Source organism: Adiantum capillus-veneris, chromosome 5, assembly GCF_014529385.1.
Source record: "Adiantum capillus-veneris isolate H3 chromosome 5, ASM1452938v2, whole genome shotgun sequence".
NCBI classification, from domain to species: domain Eukaryota; kingdom Viridiplantae; phylum Streptophyta; class Polypodiopsida; order Polypodiales; family Pteridaceae; genus Adiantum; species Adiantum capillus-veneris.
The window spans coordinates 126,031,610-126,050,190 of record NC_140935.1 but is presented as its reverse complement, the minus strand read 5'-3'; the positions used below and the strand labels follow the sequence as shown (position 1 = coordinate 126,050,190).

Sequence of the window (18,581 nt, the reverse complement as noted above, 5' to 3'; positions counted from 1 at the left end):
AAGTGCTTCCGATGTTCCTTCTCAATCTTCGAAAAGACGAGTATGTCATCAAAGAGCACTCCTATAAAAGCTGTGTGGGGGTTGAAAATTCGATCCATCATTCGACTGAATGTGGCAGGAGCATTGGTCAAGCCAAAAGGCATTACCAAAAAGTCATAAAGTTTAAAGGTTGTGCAAAAGGCATTCTTATGGACATCCTCAAGGGCGTATCTGATGATACCCGCTCTTTAAGTCAATGTGACTAAAGATGCTTGCATCCTGCAACTTATCGAGAATATCATAAATCCGAGGAATCGGAAAGCGATTCTTGATAGTGATCTTGTTTAGAGACCGATAATCTATGCACATTCAAAACGTGCCATCTTTCTTTTGCACTAGTAAGATCGGAGAGCAGTAAGGCGAAGTACTTGGTCGTACTAGACCTTTTCTCAGAAGATCGTTGACTTGCTTTAAAATTTCCTCTTGCTGAGCAAGACTAACCTTGTAAGGGGGTAGGTTTGGGGGAGAACTACCTAGCACGATATCAATACGATGATCTTCTGGACATTCCGGAGGTAACTTGTTCGACAGAGTATCTGTGAAACAATTTTTGTACTTTTCAAGAAATTGAAAATGTTTAATTTCCAAAGTAGAGAGCGAATTCTCATTAGTTTTATCTTTATCTCGTGCGAAAATCAAGTAAGGATAGATATGGCTTACAATAGGGAATAGCCAATCCCCTGCATCAGCAAAAATTTTAATGTTCTTGCCCTCATGCTCAAAGGCGAGGGTCTTTTCTACAGAATCGGGGACCGGTTGTATATGGTAGTGCCATGCCATACCCAAGATGATATCACATCCCTCGATGGTGCCATAAAAAATGATTCGCGGTCCTTGTTGTCACGTGACACATCCAACCCTATGTGTCCGTGGACAATCTACAACACGACAAGGATTCAATCAGTCCAGTCAGTCTAGATTTAGAAGTGATCTTGCACTTTTGTGAGTCTATTCGTAGACCGTGCATGCCCAGTCACTTAGTGTAGATGCATATCCTTTGGTTGCACACAACATGATCATAAGCATTCCCATCAGAATCCATCAGAATCAATCAGGGGAATTTTCCGGTGCATTTAGCCTATTTTCCCTAATTTTGGCATTTTTCACTTATTATTTTCAAGTGACTTCCCAACAAAAGTAGGTAGGGCAATTTTGCTAAGTTTGTATATACGCAAACCAAAGTTAGCATTAAATGGCAGAAGAGGCAGCAAGAGCTCCACGCTCAACATGCAACTTCTCAGCAGAAACCCCCCCGGGCAGGAGACTTAGCGTTTTCAACCAAGGACAGCCTGGCGTTTTCTCCATTGCAGATCAGCCCCAGTGTTTTGCATGGCAGATCAACCCGGCAACAGTTAGACACAGCAGATCAGCCTAGCGTTTTTGCATTTGTAGAATCTCGGCGACAGAAGGATCAAAATTCAGCCCTAGCGTTTTTGGTTGCAGATCAGCCCCGGCATTTTGCACCTTTACCGCGATGGAAAGTCAAGGAGCATTAGCGTTTTCAGTTTTCAGCAGTTAGTACCCGCAGATCAAGTCCCGAACCTCGCAGATCTCACCTTCCCGCAGCAGTTCCTCGCCGCACGGTCAGTTTCTGCCAGGTTTACAGTTTCAGCCCGGAAAACGCAGATTTGAAATCTGCGTTTTCAGCACGTCGTCATCGCATCGTTGTCATTGACATCGTCACCGACATAGAGTCAGAATTCAGCAGATAGAACATTCGCAGATTTCAGCCCATAGCGTTTTTGAACAGCAGTAGAAAGATTGCAGATTTCAGCCCTTAGGTCGACTTCGCCACCCCCGTCGTCATCGTTGGCATAGCCTAGACTTGCATCAGTCACCTGCATTCATTTGTACCAGATTGTGCAATCAATAGTAGACCATTCTCGCCAATGAGAGTGGGGCCTTCGGAGGAGATGAGAACAAAAGGAACCTTGAGCACAGTTCGGAGCACTCATCTTGAGCAAAGCGCAAACATTCATTCCGCTGCACATAACACTTGTACTCGCTAATCCGAAGATTGAGTTGTCCTTGCATGGGTGTTGCATCGGTGGTCAACCCCTCGAATGCCGATCCGGAAGTGACCGGAGTTCCAAGCTGAGCCGATGTGAGGCCCAAGCGTTCTGCAGTTTCTAGTGAGATGAAGTTGTCCGTTGATTGAGGATCGGAAAGGATCAACACCCGTTGGTTATTCACGGATCCCCTGCCTTTAAGGAGCTGACGCTTCTCTTTTTTGATTTCTATATTCCCTTCCACATCAGGAATGGAATTCAAGCTCGGTGGAGCAGGTTCCTCTTCGGTTGTTCCTTCTTTGAAGATGCTTGTTCTTATTGTTGCTGCCGAACCAGGCAATCGGTCTTCATGTCCTTTCTCACCACATTAGAAGCACCTTCCTTGCTCTTTGAAGGTGTGTACTTGATTCGGTGTGAGATACTTGAGCCGTTTTCCGGTACGCTCTGGCTTCTTAGGCTGATCCGAGTCCTCTGGGTGACGCTTTTTGCCTTGGTTGCCATGGTCATCATAAACCACTCTTTGCCTTGCACGGTACGTGCTATGTTCCATCCGTCTGGGGGTACCAGTGGAATGTAGATCCTCGGCAACGATTGCCGACTCCATCATCCGCTAAAGGGTGTCGTGTGGGTACACGACACCCTTCATGCTCTTTTGAAGCGGCGGTTGTAAGGCCTGCTTCGAACTTCCGCATCTTTTCCTCATTGGTAATCTTCACGAAGGCGTAACTTTCGAAAGAACCAACCAATATGTGTCAACATAATCCGTGACTTTCTCATGTTCCTTCTGGGCTAGCGAGTCCCATTCCTTCCGAATATCCTTCTCGAAGTTAGGCGGAAGAAACTGTTCATAGAATTCAGCTTTGAATTGAGCCCACTTGGCTAACCACCAATTGCTTGCTGTCTCCTTGAGATGCATCCCAATATGACGCAACTTGGATTTTTCGGTGAAGTTCTTGTTGGCAAAAGCAACATCAACCTGCCTCATGAAAGACAGTGCCTTGGAGATATCTCTCCGTCCTGTGTAGTTGTCAAACTTCGAATCCTTGTCAGAAGATTTGAATACCCGCATCTTACGGTGATGCTTGCGGTTATCCTTCTTGAACTTGGGACTTTCTTTAGTATTATGTAGGGAAGTAGTAGGAGTTTTCTTCTTTGGAGAAGATTTAGATATTGTATGAGAAGGTGTGGTAGTATAGTCAGGAGAGGATGATGGAGAAGAGATAAAGACATCCTTGCTTTCTTTAAGCAGAGAAAGTTCATCTTCCTGGCCCTTGCTTTTGGAATGCCGTTGTTCTTGATCGCGAGATCCCTTGTGCGCTTCGGCACCTCTTTTCGCATTATCCTCCTGCAGGTTTCTACCATTGGCAGGATTTTCTTGATGCCCATCAGCATCTGTTCCTTGCGGCTTCTTGATTCTGTCCAAAACCTTTTGGACAACCGGCAACGAGATAAGCTATTGCAATTCCGCGAGTTGGACTCGTACTTATTGAAGTTCGTCTTCAACGGTTCTTCCGTGGCTCGTCATGGTTCTTCCCGTTTCTTCTCGGAATCGTCGTCCTTTGCACAGAAAGAGAGAAATCCGAGCTCTGATACCACTGTCACAAATGGGAGCGCACACGAATAATCAACAAGCTGAAAATAAATAAACTTTCAATTAAAAGAGTCGAGGGAGAAGATCGACTCAGTATTTGGGACCTGAAGATGGGCTGGTTTTCCCCTTTAAAGAGAATCTTTATTAGGGAGAATCTTGTCACAAGCACAAGAACCGGAGTGACCCCTCCGTTCTAAACCATCGGACCAGATGGTCAATTCCTTCTTGTGGGGGAAATTCCTGAGAGACGAGCTCTCATTCTGTTTCCGTTTGTTCTTAGAGCATGGAGCCCTACATACCGTTCCCAGAATCTCTGAGCATAGGCCAAGGCCTCTTTGGATGATCTGAGCATAGGCCAAGACACCTTATCACAAGAAGGCCGATGCTTTGGATGCTTTCAAACAAGGCATAACCATTTTGGTTGTCCCCATTGCACCGATAGACCAGCGGAGCCGACACCCGCACCGATGGTCGATAGAACCCTAGGGCCACCTCGACCTAAGAGAGCTAGACCCGCTATTGGACTAGTATGCGATATCTATGGCATACGCCTTGAGAGTACAAATGAATTGTGTCGAGCATATGGCAAAGTCAACGGCTTGAAAGCCCTTATTTTCTTTGACCCCGGAGCTACAGAGAACTTCATCCATCCAGAATTCTTGAAGCAGATGCACTTTGATTATGATGTAGAGGGTGGAGAAATTGAAGCCGAGCTAGCCACGGGGCAAACTGAGAAAGTGGTACCTCTCATTGGTGCTCTTCTAGTGACCATCCAAGGATATCATGGAAAAGCCGATTTTCATTCTCGGCATAAAATTGATATCTTTATGTGCGAAATCCGGGAGCTTTGGAAAACAAATTAGCAAAAGAAAGGATTGCGATTATTGTCTATGAAGAAGCTATGTACTCCAGGAAAACATGGGGATTGATTGTTCTTAAGATCCACATACATGTATTGACACGGAAAGCGACTCTATTGCCCCAGTTTATTTAGCAAAAACAACCTTGGACACGGATGTTGGCATCAATGTGTAGTTTTGGAAAATGGTAGACATCTGTTTGGGAGGTTGTTTTGGGGTGATTTCAGTGCCATATTCAAGGATGTCCCTTTGCTTCTTCTCTATTGGCAGATTGGAAAGTGGTCACAAAGTTTATTTCTTGGCATGGGAGAGATGCTCACACAGGTAGCTTTCTGAGACTTGAAAGCATACATTGTAGTGCCATTTTTACCGAAGTCCTGGTTGAAAAACAACCTCGTAGAGCTTACTTCCGTTCTCAAAAGAATGTAAGGACTATTGAAGACAAGGTCAATGATTAGGGCCGGGTGCTTTAATTTCTAAATGCTGTGAGAAGATATTGCCTTGGATTGCATTATAGGCCTTTATGGCGCATTATTCAGGAGATGCTATCTCCCATTTCACCAATACCTCCTCTTGTGGCTAATGGCCGAGATCAAGATTGGCGTATTATAGGCATTTCCCTCGTGCAAATCTCAGCCAAACATTTCTATCAAGAGATGCAGCCCGATCCTTGGATTGTTGATCATTGCAATGCACTATGGAACATGAATAAATCAACATGTTGGTGGCGGAAAATGCTGGGAGATGTTTGGAACAACAGTCTTCCTCTGAAAGAGAGATTATTGTTCTGGAGGTGCCTTACGGGGGGTATTACCTCTTGGATGTTACCTCGAAGCCCGTCACATTGCATCAGCTCGATGTGTGAGAAGTCATGCTGAAACTCTTGCTCATTCGCTCTGGCATTGTCAGCATACTAGGGATTTGTTTGCAAAGTCACTCGATCCCTGAGATTACGTTTTCCTTCACAGCACCCCTCTAAGATCTCATAACCTCTTCACTTGGGTACGCTTTTGGTTACTTTGGGGTATCTGGAACTTCAGAAACAAATTAATGTTTTGTCAATCTCAATCGGATATTTTTGCTACATTCAAAGAAGAAAAGATCTTCTTGAGGCAAACATTACAATTTCTCTTTTGATAGTGGTGACATATCCTTGAACACTTTAGAGATATTGTTCACTTGTTTTTAGAGCTCCGCTCCGGCATGCTCTTGATGCATAGCCTTTATCGTTTGTATGCTTTTCCATTTTTGGTTGGTTTTCCCTCTCTTTGAGGTTTCCCATTGGTAATATAGCATTACAAAAAAAAGTGTGTTTGTGTTTATATACAAGAATTACATACCCATAACTCTAGACTAGATCTATATAATGAGAGGTATTAAATGAACATTCAAGTTGCACGTTTTGTAGGTTTTGCCAAAATGTTTTGCAAATTTCGAGGTTTTGTGGTTTTATACTCATAACATGGGTTTTTATGCCACATTCGTCCAAATGACACAAAGGGTCACTGTGAACGTGACTTGTTATTTTTTCCAGCGATGCTTTTGATAGAGCTTGCAATCTTGGATTGCTCATCAGTTGGTGTGTGGAAAGATGAAGAGAACTTAAGAATAGTTTGATAGTCTCAAATATTGGAGTTTGCAATCTTGGAATGCTCATCGGTTTGTGTGTGGAAAGATGAAGAGAACTTTAGAATAGTTTGATAGTCTCAAGTATTGCTTTCCAAGCTAAGCTGGACATTTGGAGATCATGGACAGTTTTTGCTCACAACAAATTTGACATCCCATTAAGTTTGCACGTTTGAACCCCATAGAGTTTAGCCATCCTATCTGCTTAGTATTTTTGCAAACATGTATTAGAAAATGAGCATGTGCTAAATCTCTCAATAATCATTAGTGCCTTTTGTTGATTGTGTTATGACGTCTCGAGCAGTCAAACTGTCATGAACAAAGGTTGCCAGTCAAATGTTCTAATACCTTGGCTATAAAAGCTCACCTCGTATATTTTGTTTTTTCAGCCATTTTAAATTCGGATTTAAGGGATGTAGTGAAGAAAGGTCATCGCAAAAGCAAGTATTTGTTTGCCTTTCCTGGTTTGCTGTCTCCAGTTGCCGGTGGAAAACTAGGGGAACTCACAAATTTGGACTCCAGAAATCCAGTACTCTATGTTGAGTTTCCACAGGTACATATAACTGGGAAATGATTGCTCAGAAACACATTCTCATGCATTTTGCAACTCTTTCAAATGATTTAATCATGGGAATTTTTTTTCTGGCTTGCATGTTTAGGGACGGCTCAAGATGTTTGGAACCATTGTATACCCTAAAAATAAGTACCTTACATTGCATTTTCCACGGGGAGGTGGAAATATTGTTTGCGAGGATTGCTTCGAATCACTCGTAAGTTTATCAGGCGTCTGATTGCTTAACTGGCCATTTTTAACATTTTGCTCTATATGCATGTACTAAGGCTTGTCCATTGATCAATAGATAGTCTTTTCACAAGCTTGGTGGATTGGTACCAAAGAGCAAAATCCTGAAGAAGTTCATCTTCAATTGCCAAAAAGCCTTGAGCAGGTCTCTTATACTATGTGAAAAACCTCACCTTCTAGAGTGCATACCATACTGACACTTAACGATTGCATCTAGGAGAAGAATGCTGAAATCGACTTCACAGCCGGTGCTGGCCAGACAAAGGGCTCCAACAAAATCAAACACCCACTTGAGAAGTCTGAGGTCATACCTCCAGCTGTGTCAATGTCAAAGCCTGAAATCTCAGAAGCTGAAAGTGCTGGCAAAGGTGGTGATGCTCAAGGAGTCATTCAGTCTGTTCGGCATTCTGCCCGCACTGCCGGAAGGACCCTGAAGTAAGCAATTTGAAATAGTGCGCATAGTATAGCGTTGCCTGCTTAGATAGTTAGCTTATGGGGAAATTTAAATAATTCAGTGCAAATGATGGCAATCCTCTCTTGTGCAAAACTAAGATTGGGACACTATAAAACAGTAACTTGCTAGAGTACAATACCTGTAAGTGTTGCGGAGCTGATTATCAAAGTTGCCATTTGCAATGTGATGGTGCTTCCACTGACGTGCTTTGAAGTGGAGTATGGATGGTTGTAAACTTGTACGACCATCTTATTGTACAATCAAGCGTTGCAAATATTGGAAGGACTAATTATGGCCTGCAAAAATACAGATCTGGCAGCAATGGATGAGGGTGCTATGGGACTGGAAATATTAGGTATGATAGCAAGGGAATGTGGATCTAGCTTGAATTAGAGGCTGCAATGTTTGGGGAAAAGCCACCAAAGGAGGCTATGTAAATAGGAGATAGATGGGAAGTTGATGGGCAGGGTTGGGCAGCAGATGGGGCCTCTAGCCAGGGAATGGGCAGATTTGCAGGGGGTGATGGTGGCACAAAACCCAGGGCTGAGGGATGCACAACACCAGCAGCAAACTCCCAGATTTTCTCCAGAAAGACGGCTCCAGGGCAGCCAGAAGACTCCCTCAAGTACAAGTAACTTGACCTCAAGTTTCAGTGACGCAATATCTTATGTTCTGTAATCTCCAAAACTGGGACAAATTGTGCAATTTGCGCCATAGTTGGACACCTAACTGAGTGCATATCTCTCTAATGGCTTACATCGATCTTAGGTGGAGCTCAATTTTAAGGCAATTGATAAGTGTAGATGTTTCTGCCTGAAAAAGCAGATGAATCCATGTGTTTTTTGTAAGAATTTTTATGGGGTCACACTGTGTCAGCAATGAGTCTTATCTAACATCCCATATTAGTGCCCTTTCAGGTATGCAGTCTCTTCATCAGACAGCAAAGATTCGAACTCGGATGAGTCACAGCATATTCTGAGCCCCAGAGGAAAGCAGCAGTTGCAAGCACCTAAGGAATTTTCTGAGAATGTAGACGTGAATACAGGTGAATGCTCAGACAAACATATACTGCTTAAACTTTAGGCTGCAGTAAGTGTATGTTGTGTTGTTCTGCATATGATTTTTTTAGAGGTGAAAGCTGGAGTTAGTGTTGATATTGATGAAATCACACCAAAGAAAAGAGCACCTGGGAGTGCAAAAGCTGCTGAGAAAGGCATTTCTGATTCGACGCCCGTGGCAGTAACTGCCAAAACACCTTTGAAGGTAACAAATAGCAGATCATCAGTACTGAAGCAGTCTCTAATAGAGTCTTTTTGTCATCCGGATCGAGCCCTGCAGGTAGTATCTTTATTAGAGCATTACTCTGGCCAATCTAGTTTGGAAATACGCTTTGATCCTAAGTTTAACATGCTTTTAGGAAACCTCCACCACTGCTGTCAATATGGAGACTACTGTTGATTCAAAGGATGAAGGTTTGTTGGAATTACTCGTAGACTCTTGGAAAGAAATCCTTGAGCCATATTTCTTTCTTGAAGGGAACATTGTCTTTCTGGAAAATGTGCTGAAAAATTGTGTTTTTTCTGTATGAGAGATGTGTCCGTATGCGTAGACAAGTAGATTTTTAGGTGGATGCTTAATTGGTTGTTTCCATTATTAAATCTAGTATTATGATGGCAACGTGCTTGCAATTGGTTCTTACAGGCATATAGGCTTTTACTTCTACATCTCTCACTCTCTTCCCCTTCAATTCTGTAAGGTATTGCCGCAGTGCTATGCATCGCCCAGTTGCTTTTTACCTGCCTTGTGCAGTACCCGTTGGCTGCCCCCTTAAAGCTGACTCCAGGTGGGAAGGTTCTGGCCGCCCACCTATTTTAGTTCCTCATAGCTATATGCTTCTAGGTTTTGTTCACTGGCTGTGTGCCAAGGTTTGACTGTTTGTTGACTCCTGCATTGTAGTTTTCTCCAATCGAAACGATACGTTACAATTCCATACTACAAACCTTTAGCATAGTCCCATAGGCGGCACATCATCATGCACTCCGTTTCTCAACGATGACCACTCTGCCGTTTCTATAGACAGTCCATTTTTCTATAGAAACAGTCCATTTTTCTGCCTTTCTAGCCGCTACTTGAGAATGAGTGTGTCACAAAGTGATGACGTGGCTACGGACAGCAGAAACCCTAATTTCTGCCAGAAACCCTAAAATTCCTGCAAACCCTAATTTCTGCCAAAAACCCTAATTTCCAGAAATCGCGGAGGTGAAAATAAATAAAAATAAATAAATATTTTTTGGGGAAATTTTGAGCGACGCAAATCTCAGCTTTTTGCTATGATTTGGGAGAAAGAGAGAGAAAAAGAGAACTTGCTTTTTACTGACTCTCATTGAGAGAGAGAGAATCTGCTTTTGGGGCTCTGCTTTTGGGCATCCCTTGTAATCTTTAAATTAGTGGTGAGGGCCTCACTTCTCAGAGCATCTGGACGCAGAGTTTGAGAGTGAAACCCTAACCGCTCTCTTGTACTTTGATGATTGATTAATACAAAAAGAAATACCGAAAGGGGCGCCAGTCTTTGGGGCCAATATCTCTAGGCACGGAACTCCGCCGGGCCAGTGCAAATCTATTGTGATCTGTGAATTGTTTGAAGTGGTTATTTGGTGCTGTCGTGATTGATTCTTGACTTGGAGTGTCCAAGTGTGTTACAGTGGTATCAGAGCACGGCCGATTTCTCTTCTACGGGAAATCCGATCCCCAAATTTTTTTTCGCGGCACCTATGGCTTCACGCAAGGATCAGTCGACTCCCTCTGCATCTGGAGATGCGGGCTGGGATCACAACGAAGATTCAGACAGAGATATGGCCCGCCTCGGCCTACTCAGGCGGAGCAAAGAGAGATGAAGCGTCGTCAATTGATCTGCGATGCAACAAGGATGATGCTCAGTTTTGCGAAGGATCCGAAATTGGCAAAATATATGAGCGAGACTTCTTTTCAGGAAGTGCATTCACAGTGGCAGAAAACCACTACACCACCCCCGAAATCTGCTTTCAAGAAACCTTCTGATCCCAAACAATATTCAGAGAAGGAACTAGAAGAGGTGGTTGATGCACTGATTGCTCAGCTTTTTGACGCACAGAAGAAAGCCAAAAAGCATGGCAAAAAGCAAAAGAAAAGCACTGACTTTCCAGGTTATTTGGGTCGTCAGTCGACTTTTGACAAGGCAAAGAAACAGAAGAAGCGTGTTCGATTTGAAGGAGTACCCAGTTCTTCTTCTTCTTCTTCTTCTGACAGTTCTTCTAGCTCCTCGGATTCGAGCGAAGAAGATAGAAAAGGTAAAAAGCGAAGCAAGAAGCAACGCTTCAGAAAGGGCAAGAGAAAGGCAAAGAAGGCTAAATCTCGCTCAGAGATTGACAGTTCTATTGAGGACTCTTCTACAAACAGCTCAGATTCCGATGACGAAAACTTTTATGCGAACAAGAAGAATTTTTACAAAGCCAACCAGTATGACTTTCTCGAAGATAAAAGCAAGAAAGTCCGAGAGTTTAAGCAAGGTGGCCACTCAATCAAGTTTGATACTTTCTCAGGATACTCAGATGCTTCGAAGGCTTTGTCTTTTATACAACAGTTTGACATCGCTTTCGCAAGAGGAGGCTATTCAGAGCACTCCAAGATTCGGAGAGCTACCTCTTACTTTAAGGGGAATGCTCGTACCTGGTGGTCCACTCTTCTTTTAAACAAGACTGCGCCAATTAAATGGTTGAAATTTAAGAAGCTTTTTATTTCTTCTTGGTTGACGCAAGAATATGAAGGAGATGTACGAGCTGCTTGGAACCATCTTCGGATGACCAAGAAAGATACAATCAATGCTTATTTTGAAAGATTCTGGAGCTCTTTTCTACCCGCCTCTTCATTCAAGAAGATCTTGTTCAGAGAACAGATTGAGCGGTTTACCTTGGTCTACTTACAGAGATCCAAGATCACTGCTTGGAACAGAAGTCAGCTTTTATTCAGGAGTTGATGAGTCATGCGAAGCGGTGCTTTGCAATTCACTCTGGCAGTCTGACCTACCCCACAGATGAGGCCATGACACAACGAGCCGAACAGACTTCTGGGAATGAAAGTAGAAGGAAAAAAGAGCAACCCCCAGAGAAGAAGGATGCACGATCCAAGCTTACTCCTCAGGAGAAAGCTCGCTTCATTAGAGAGGGGAAGTGCTTTGGATGCGGGGAACATGGACATATCTCCGCGAAGTGCCCTAAAAAGGCACAGAAAGAACAGAATGATAAGAACGACGACAAGCCTGAGAGTTCGAGAGTAGCTGAGGAACGTGGCAGAAAAGGCAGATAGAAAAGCAGAACTGGTACCACATGGTGTGGGACTTGCACCGAATCTAATGAATGAAAGTACAAACTTTGCCGCTTTTGGGGTAAAGTGAAGGATTAGGAAGCTCTTTCGAAGGAGCCAAGGCAAACTTCTTTTCACTTGGAATTGGCGGCTCGATTTGGAATTACGCCCGACAGACTGACGCCACAGGCGGAGGTAGTTCGATTGGCACCCGGATGGGATGTTGCCATTACACTGAGCATTGGCAAACTTTGTTTGCAATGATAGGGGTGTTCAGGGCACGCGAGTGACGTTCTACTCAGGATCCCTTGGTACCACAAGAACTACGCCGTGGTTGACTACCGGGCCGAGAAAACGACTTTGATAAATGAAGGGCTTAGAGATTGTACTTGATGAACTTCAGTTTCTTACTCATTCTTTTGGGAGAGAACTGAACGATGGATAAAGATGGAATATGTTTTGACTTGATCAAAAGAACGCCAAGATTTTTCTCCACACTCATGCCGATTGCTTTTTAGAGGGCCTGAAGATCAAACCATTGATTTGATACCTGGAAGCACGCCACCGAACCGGCCACCTTACCGTGTGAGCCGAGTACAGAATGAAAAGATTATGAACCCAGTGAAAGACCTCTTGGAAAAGGGTCTTGTTCAGCATAGTACTTCACCGTATTGCTCTCCACTGTTGTTGGATTTGTAGAAAGACGGATCTTGGAGAATGTGCATTGATTATAGCGCTCTCAACAAAATCACCATCAAGAACAGATTTCCGATTCCTAGGATCGATGATATACTCGACAGGTTACAGGGATCCTCGTGCTTTAGCAAGATTGACTTGAAGAGTGGATATCATCAGATCCGAATCGCGCTGGGAGACGTCTACAAGACATCCTTTGGGACGACTTGTGGGTTATTTGAGTTTTTGGTGATGTCTTTTGGCTTAACCAATGCTCCTGCGACATTTAACCGGATGATGGACAGGATTTTTCGAGAGCACAGGCTATTTGTTGGCACTTTCTTTGATGATATCATTGTTTTCTCCAAGAATGAGGCAGAACACAAAGATCATCTGCTTTAGAGATACACTTTTTGGGACACTTTGTCTCAGTAGCAGGAGTGCAAGTGGATTCGGCCAAGATAGAGACTATACATGATTGGCCCGATTGGAAGAATGTCCATGAAGTTGGAAGCTTCTTGGGACTGTGTTCGTACTACAGGCGGTTCATACGAAAGTTTGCAGAGGTTGCTTCCCCTTTGCATGTCTTGACACAGAAAGGAGTCCCTTTCTCGTGGGGGATCCAGAGAAGTGACTGCCTTTCAGACATTGAAAGAGAAATTGACTACAGGACCAGGTTTGACTTTGCCAGACTTGCAGAAGTCATTTGAAGTATTTTGTGATGCTTATGGTCGTAGTCTGGGTGCGGTCTTGATGCAAGAAGGCCATGTGATTGCTTACGAGAGTCGATTGTTCTCTAGGTCGGAGATGACAACACAGATATATGAGAAAGAGCTTTTGGTAGTGATCCATGCTCTTACTTAGTGGCGGCACTACCTACTCGGAGCGGATTTTACTGTCTTTACAGACCATCAGAGTTTGCGCTACTTCTTGTCACAGAAGCAGATTTCGGAAAAGCAAATGCGGTGGGCGAACATCTTGTCACAGTTTCACTTCCAGATTGTCCATGTGCAGGGACAGAAGAATGTGGTGGCAGATGCTTTGTCTTGGAAGGCGTTGGTTCTGGCTTTTTCCGCGATACACCATAGGAGCTTCGAGGATATGGTCGATCAGTATGCCACAGATACAGATTTTGCAGATATTTTCACACGGATATGGGATGGGGAGACATTAGCTGGATACTCCCTTCGGGAAGGCTACTTGATGAAAAAGAATATGTTGTGCGTTACACAACCGTTGAGGGAAAAGGTTATGACTGAATGCCACTGTCCACCTTTTACGAGTCACCACGGATTGCTACCACCATGAAGGGGGTAGAGAGCTGAAAGTGCTGCGAAGGTTCCATCCTTCCTGAGTACGAAAGATTAGATATTTGAAGCGGATGAATATTCGCGAGATTTGGATATGGCTTTTGCCAAGGTTCGCGAGACTTTGCAGGAGTCTCAAGAACGACAGAAAAAGGCAGGGGATCGCCATCGTCGTGACTTGAAATTGAAGGAGGATGATTGGGTGCTCTTACATTTTGAGAAGGCACGTCTACGAAAGAAAAAGGGAAAGGAGAGGCTTTTTCCAAAGCTTAGTATGCGATACTACGGACCTTTCCAGATCACTGACAAGATAAATGATGTCTCCTTCCGATTGAAACTGCCAGATACTTGGAGGATTCACAATGCATTGCATGTGATTCTCTTGAAACCTGTTAAGGGTGATGTGCCTGATGATGGGGAGCCCGATGAGCAACCGGAAGTGGAAGAAAACGAGGAGATCCTTGTTCCTGAATAGATTTTGGCACATAACGATACGAAGAAAGGTAAAGTCCGAAGGCGGTTCTTGGTTAAGTTCAAGAACTTTCCTGCATTGATGTGAATTGGATGGAGGAGGAGGACCTAGTAGATACTCCTCGGATTGTGAAACTTTACCTCGATGTTTTGGTTTAGCATAGTCTACTCCAAACGGAACCCAGAATTCAGCTTGGCCGGAGATCTGGTGCAGTGGGATGCACAAAAGGGGAGTCACTCCGCTCCCTTGTCAACAGATGCCTCGATTTTGATACTAAAGTCACTGATGTCTCTTTGAGCTTCAAGGATATTGATAGCTTGACAGTATTCTGCTGGATGACTTTATGAAATGGAATTCTTGATAATGATACTGATTTGTTTCTTCACTTCTTTTGAGTGCAGGAACTGATAGACGAAATGACTTCAACATTTTGGTCTACTTGATCTTGAATAGACATGGTTGCAATAGGGGTTAGTCAATCGGACATCGATGAGGTCCCGATTGGACCTAGATGTGATTGCTGGCTACATTGCCGATAAATCATGCTCTAAGATCCGAATGAATGTTGAATGTCATGTGATGTCCTGTGATGTCGTGTGATGTGATTGTCGATTTTGTACATGTGCTAGATTCGTGTTCCTAGTACGTAGGTACTAACAATCAGTGTTTGCTAAGACGGTTTATGGCTTTTGTCGGTTTTGCCGGCATAATCGTGGTCGATTACAATGCTTTCAAGAGGGGGGCATGTCACAAAGTGATGACGTGGTTACGGACAGCAGAAACCCTAATTTCTGCCAAAAACCCTAAAATTCCTGCAAGCCTAATTTCTGCCAGAAACCCTAATTTCCAGAAATCGCGGAGGTGGAAAAAAAAATAATTTTTTATTTTTTGGGAAAATTTTTAGCGATGCAAATCTCAGCTTTTTGCTATGATTTGGGAGAAAGAGAGAGAAAAAGAGACTTGCTTTTTACCGACTCTCATTGAGAGAGAGAGAATCTGCTTTTGCTTTCAAGCTTTTGGGGCTCTGCTTTTGGGCATCCCTTGTAATCTTAAAGTTAGTGGTGAGGGCCTCACTTCTCAGAGCATCTGAACGCAGAGTCTGAGAGTGAAACCCTAACCGCTCTCTTGTACTTTGATGATTGATTAATACAAAAAGAAATACCGAAAGGGGCGCCAGTCTTTGGGGCCAATATCTCTAGGCACGGAACTCCACCGGGCCAGTGCAAATCTATTGTGATCTGTGAATTGTTTGAAGTGGTTATTTGGTGCTGTCGTGATTGATTCTTGACTTGGAGTGTCCAAGTCTGTTACAAAGTGAACTTCCTCTAAAACTATTTTTTTTTGCCGTTCGAGGCACACCAATGTGGGATAAATTCTTTGTTTTTCTCCAAATCAGCAAATTTTATTATGAGTGTTCTCTCCGCTTATGCATCCTCCCCTGCTCTCTATGCTTCTATGGTGGACTTTTCTTTTGCCTAGGCATAAAGCCAATGCAGAGTTGTACACGTTTGACGTGGACATGGATGACACGCTTTGTCCTGTCCGTTTAGTCTGACTCGCTTTGGTCTCGTTTAGTCAGCCATATTGATTGTCGAAGGCAGAATGTAGCGGTTAGGAGACAGTTTTGGGGCCATTTGGGCTCCCTTTTCATTTTTGACCCCCCTTTTGGGGCAATTGTAGGCCTCCTTTTGGGGTAATTTGTAGCCCCTTTAACATTTTCCATCAAAGAACGAAGGCTTTGAGATTATGCCTCTCCCTTGTGTAAGGTAGCCCTTGCCTTCTTCATCCACTCTCAAAGTTCAAGTGCTCAAGTCTTAAGCTCAATTGCTCAAGCCTTGCTCTCAAGTGTTGCCTTCCACACTCAAGTTTCCAAGCCTCTAACCTCTCCTGTGACAAGCTGATGATGTGGCAATCGTATGGATCCCCGCACATTACGCGGATTGTTGACGTGGCACCACCGTACGGAATTTTTGCTTTTTACGCTGCTATTGTTGACGTGGCACTGCTGTACGGATTTCCGCTTTTTGCGTTGTTGATTTGGGCAGTTTTAGCGCCAGCTTTTTGGTGCAAGTGCTCTTAGGATTAAGTGCTTTTGGATATGATGCTTTTGGGGCTCTGCTTTTGGGCATCCCTTGTACTCTTTATAAGTGCCTTCTTGGCTAGTCTTCAGGGCATCTGGACGCAGAGCTTGAAGAGCTGGTTCCATCGGGAGTTGTACCCACTTGAATCTATAACAAAGAAATACCGAAAGCGGCGCCAATCTTTGGGGCCACCTCCTCTTGGCTCGGAACTCCGCCGCGTTGTGTCGTCTCTCTCTCTATGATATTAAGTGTTTGAAGTGTCAAAGTGTGTAGATTGCGGCTCTGTATGTCTTTCCGTCTGATCACTCGCCGAAAGTGATTGCGGTGGTATAAGAGCTCCAGTTGTGTGCTTTTTTAAAAGCACACCGGTCCTATCAAAGAGCAGGTAGAGCTAACCGACTCTTCCGGAAATTTGATCAAAGAATCTTTGTGTTCTAGCCTTGGACTTATTAGTCACTCCCACCCTTAGTTCATTGCGCATTGGGCGCACTCCCGTCTTCATTGCTGTGTCTTAAAATGTAACGTGCAGCGGAAGTGTGATGGTGTATCGCTCAAGATGAGTGCTCATTGGTGCTCAAGGTTCCTTTAACTTAGCGGCAAGGAGAGCCTTCCGTGCTTTAGTGAGAGAATGTGTAATGACCAAAATAAGAGAGTGCTAGAGAGAAATGAAATGAAATGAAATGTTATATTAACGTCTTCGAAAGGCCAAAATGACCTATGAGAACAATCTGTTACAAAATAGTGAATTTGATACCATGTCTGGGTACAAAAGAACTAGAACAAAAATACTACTGCTACAAGCTGGAATTGTGTGGATGTGACAGTTGATACAATAGGTACCTAGTAAACTGGATGCAACAATGTGTGAAACAATGACAGAATGGGGGGAGAAATGGTGAGGATCCATCCTCATCTGCACTCTGGGTGTCGAGAGAGTATAGCTCGAATTCTCTGCTGTAGTCTCTGTCGATGCTGTGTAGCTCCTCTCCTCAGTTGAGGTCGTCTGAATCTCCGTAGCTCTAGTGCTCGGTCGATAAGAGTGCCAGTAGTGGTCGAGTGAGTGTGGACCGAGCTCTGCGCCAGTAAAGTGTCTCTATGTCTGTGTCACTCAAGTAGATATAGTCCAAGACATCTTTGGTCCTTATAACTCATGACCCTAGATAAAGGACCGAAACCCTCTCTGAATAGGCAGTGGAAACGGCCCTGTATCTGATAGTACACTGTTCAGTGACATATGTAATGTAACTCTGTCTTTGGTTCTATCTGGCATAAGCGGCATATCTTGTTGTCTGCTGGTATCCCTTTGAATCTACCAGTCTCAATCTCGAGCTGATATGAAGATGTGCGTATCTGACCAATGGCACAATGCAAACCATGAGACATATGTGTGTCCATGTAGCTAGGTCGATTCACAAACCCATCTCCTGTGAGGTGGAGAAGATGCTCTCTATAGAAAGCCATCTTCGTGCCCAACTCCTGAGGGGGATCTATCCATGTACTCCTGGTGTCCAGCTGGATAAGGTCCTGACGAACGAGTCTAGTAATCTCCACCCGTGTAAGAGATAATGAGGGTGCTTGAAGAGAGTACTGGAAAGGAGGCAGCTTGTTGTCCATGGTGAAGCCGTGCGTCTGAAACCATGATCTCATCTGTGCATACCAGCATGAAGTGTCCCCCTGTAGAGTTAACTGTCTGGAAGTCTAGCATATCTGTCTCTAGTAGTATCCCATAGGCTGTGCACAAAGGAGACTGATCTGGTAAGCGCCTCAATCTCCATAGGGGGGGGCAGCTAGCTCTGCTCGAATGATAGCGTGAGGTATGGAGGCCTTGGCTCTAATCAATCGAGAGATCATAGACACCAAGGGCCTCTCCATACTTCTCCAACCATCTTGAAGGTCCCCATACCTGCACCGCATACAACATAGCTGAGGTTGCTAAAGTATCAAAGAGCCATAACTTTGTCCGAGGTTTCTGGAACTGAACCTGCGAACACATCCTCTCGAGGCCTCCCAAGGACGCATAATCTCTCGTCAGTCTAGTCTCAACTGCTCTCACCAAAGAAAACCTTGATCCAGTGAAGACTACCCCAAGGTAAGTGTATGCATCTGTATACTTCACAATATCCTGACCATATGTGAAAGTAGGTGTTGATCTCGTGATCCACTGTCGTGTGGTGTTAAACACCATAACCTTGGTTTTACCAAGGTTTACAGACAATCCACTATCCTCTGCAAAACTGTGTAATGCATCCAAATGTCGCTGCATACCCTCTGGTGAGTTAGAGATCAACACAATATCATCTGCATATAACAACAATGGGATCCACGTC

The 18,581-nt window shown here is 44.0% G+C and overlaps 1 protein-coding gene across 13 annotated transcripts in view; it reads left to right on the top strand.

Annotated features, from left to right (window-relative positions):
• Window positions 1-18,581, top strand: part of RHL1 (root hair initiation protein root hairless 1 (RHL1)) — a 119,992-nt gene that overhangs the window by 40,419 nt on the left and 60,992 nt on the right. For all 13 annotated transcript variants that reach the window (XR_015188185.1, XR_015188186.1, XR_015188184.1 and 10 more), the window contains exons 2-8: window positions 6,515-6,678; window positions 6,785-6,895; window positions 6,986-7,072; window positions 7,145-7,362; window positions 8,299-8,426; window positions 8,511-8,719; window positions 8,799-8,853. Coding sequence is in view for 8 of the 13 variants with exons in the window: in XM_086512820.1 (XP_086368946.1) it covers window positions 6,515-6,678; window positions 6,785-6,895; window positions 6,986-7,072; window positions 7,145-7,362; window positions 8,299-8,426; window positions 8,511-8,719; window positions 8,799-8,853 (972 nt within the window). In the remaining 5 variants the exon portion in view is untranslated. The remainder of the gene's footprint in view (window positions 1-6,514; window positions 6,679-6,784; window positions 6,896-6,985; window positions 7,073-7,144; window positions 7,363-8,298; window positions 8,427-8,510; window positions 8,720-8,798; window positions 8,854-18,581) is intronic.